The sequence below is a fragment of the Chrysochloris asiatica genome, unplaced genomic scaffold (genome assembly GCF_000296735.1).
Source record: "Chrysochloris asiatica unplaced genomic scaffold, ChrAsi1.0 scaffold00291, whole genome shotgun sequence".
NCBI classification, from domain to species: domain Eukaryota; kingdom Metazoa; phylum Chordata; class Mammalia; order Afrosoricida; family Chrysochloridae; genus Chrysochloris; species Chrysochloris asiatica.
Genome location: NW_006408809.1, coordinates 3095526 through 3097994, shown reverse-complemented (window position 1 = coordinate 3097994; position 2469 = coordinate 3095526). Strand labels below are relative to the sequence as shown.

The following is a 2469-nucleotide window of genomic DNA, read 5'->3' as shown; positions in this document are numbered from 1 at the left end:
GTCTCCGGCTGGGGTTCCCCACTCACCCCGCCCCTTTCCCGACCACCGCCCCCGGCCTGCTACAGCCTCGCTTCTCTCCCTAGACTCCCGTCCAGGGGCGCCGCCACTGGGTTGCTCCCCGTCCCCTCGGCCCGGCTCCTGGGTTGCCCTAAGGGCAGCACCAGGGTCTCACACCCAGACTCTACTGGTAGCCCCGCAGAGATAGCCGAAGCCCCCACACCTTTTCGCAACGGGTGACCGCAGCACGGTTGGCACGCCTGTCACATGTCTACAAACAAAAACAAACTCTCCGTCACGTCTCCGTCCCGGGACCCCATTCAGCCCCCCATGCCGGGGCGCCGCCCGACGCCGGGTGAAGGTCTGGGGGGGGTGCCCTGGGGCGCGGGGGCTCTGATCCCCTCCAGGGGCTCTCAACCTCCCTGCACGCAGCCCCAGGACGCGGTGCACAGTGTCCCGGGTTCATTCATTGCCCTCCGCCCACCCTCAAAGTTCCCTTCGCGACCCCGGCCGCGCTACTTACCCGGTGGGGGCCGCTGCAGAAGACGGTTCCGCGGCGGGCGCCCGCTTTTCCCCAGGCTCTGCCCCCGCGGTGCTTGGGGCGCCGCTGTCCGAAGCGGCCACCGGCTCAGCAGGGTGGGCGCCGCCGCGGCTCGCGGCTCCGTGGGGCGGCGGCACCGCCAGAGGCTGAAAATCGCTCCCGCCCGCCGCCGGGTCCGCGGGCTCCGGGGACGGGGAAGTGGAGGAAGACAGTGGAGAGGCAGCGAGGAAGAGCGGCGGCTCCGGCAGCTGGTCCAGCTCCACACTCCGCACTTTGCGCAGCTGCCGCCGCCGCCAGTCCGCCCGCTCGCGGCCTCCGCTGCCCACCTCCCGTAGGAGCCCTGCGGCCGCCGCGGGCGCGCTGCTCGCCTTCAAGGCCCCTCCGCTGCCGCCCGCCTCGGGGCTCACCGCCCCGGCGCTCGGGAATCCCGACGACGAGGCGCGATTGCCCGCCGCCGCCGCCATTTTCTCTCGCGGGCTACATTCGCTCGGCCCCTGTGAGGGAGGGAGGAGGCGGGGAGAGCACAGGGGGCGGGCGGACGGGAGGGCGCTGCGCCGCCAGCGTAGGGCTGCCTACGCCGACTGCGTGAGTGCAGCCTGCCTGGCCCGGCGGCGGATAGTCAGGCGGGCGGGGCGCGGGGTTTGTCCGGAGGTGGAGGGCGGGACGGCGGCGGCGCTGCAGGTCGCAGGGAGTGGGTCGTGCTCTCGGTAGGGCGGGCGGGACGGCGCTAAGGGCTCGGACGTAGCCTCCGCAGAGCTGCTTGGACTCTGCGCGCTACGGTCGCCGCACCGCCAGGTAGTCCTGGGCCGCCCCGGCCAGAGGAGGAGTCTGGGCGGTTACAGCTCGCCGCCTTCTCTCCTCCGCAATCTCTGCCCCGCCTGCCGAGAGCTGGCTCTACTGGAGTTATCAATTCCGAAATCGATAATTCCTTGGAATGTGTTTGTTTGGTGCATGGAAGGGGACCCAGGGAGGAAGGTTTGCAGGCTGTCATTCGAACTGCCCCTTGCGGAGGCGTTGGGAGACTGGGACGCGGGCGGGTCCCCCTCCCGCCCACTCCGGGAACTACGCACAGGTGGCGCCCGGGGGTGTAGTCTGTAGCAAAGCGAAAGAAACCAGTAGACGTGCTGCTGCAGGCCAGAAAAATTAAGGGTTTTTTTGTTTCATTTTGGTTTAAGTTTCCTCCACTGTTGTCCCCCACCTCTCATTTTACAAACAACAAAACTTCAGTTTCACTGAAAGCCTTGTTCCTGAAGTCGCTGGTTTCTCACACTCCTCCCACCAACTACCACTTGACTAGTAAGAGATGAATGTCCTGTGAATCTTTGTTTTTGCCTTAGCTTTGTCTTTGAATGACACAGGACCAGACAGAGCACGTTTGGGGAAGGAACCAACTCTTTGCAGGAAGTGTTTGATAATGTCATCCTTAGCCTGGCCCAGATCCTCCCCAAATCCAAATCCGACTCTCTTCTCAGCGCGTCCTCTCCCATCGGGGTCTGGCGATGGTCCCGGGTCCCTCCACCCCCATTCCCTGCAGTGTCCGGTAGCCAAACTGGACGTTTGGAACCCCTTAAATCTCTGGGGAGTTGCTTGGTGGGTCTAACAAGAACAACATCCCTAGGGAGTCTGCAGTAAGACACTTTGGAATGGAAAAAGTACAATTTACATATTAATGATTTTCAACCTTTCTTCCAGCTGGGTAGAGTGTTGTAGCAGTGCTCTTCCTTCCTTTCCTAAAACTGGTTTGTCTGCAATGGGAAATCTCCCAGAGACAGGAGCAGCGTCCCTAGATTTCTTTTTGAGAAACATTAAATATGTTTATTTAATTGGGTGGGAAGGCTTCTCACGCAAGGAGAGGAATGAGTAGGTCGGGAGTCTTCATAATACTTAGACAAAAGCCTGAACTGAACTATCCATGTAATAATTCCTTTGAC

General features: G+C 62.4%; 1 protein-coding gene across 1 annotated transcript in view; it reads right to left on the bottom strand.

Moving 5' to 3' along the window:
- MAP3K1 (mitogen-activated protein kinase kinase kinase 1, E3 ubiquitin protein ligase) overlaps positions 1-1002 on the bottom strand; it is a 104912-nt gene extending 103910 nt beyond the window's left edge. Inside the window, exon 1 of the mRNA XM_006874656.1 lies at positions 521-1002. Coding sequence (XP_006874718.1) covers positions 521-1002 — 482 coding nt within the window. The remainder of the gene's footprint in view (positions 1-520) is intronic.
- Positions 1003-2469: the final 1467 nt, after the last annotated feature.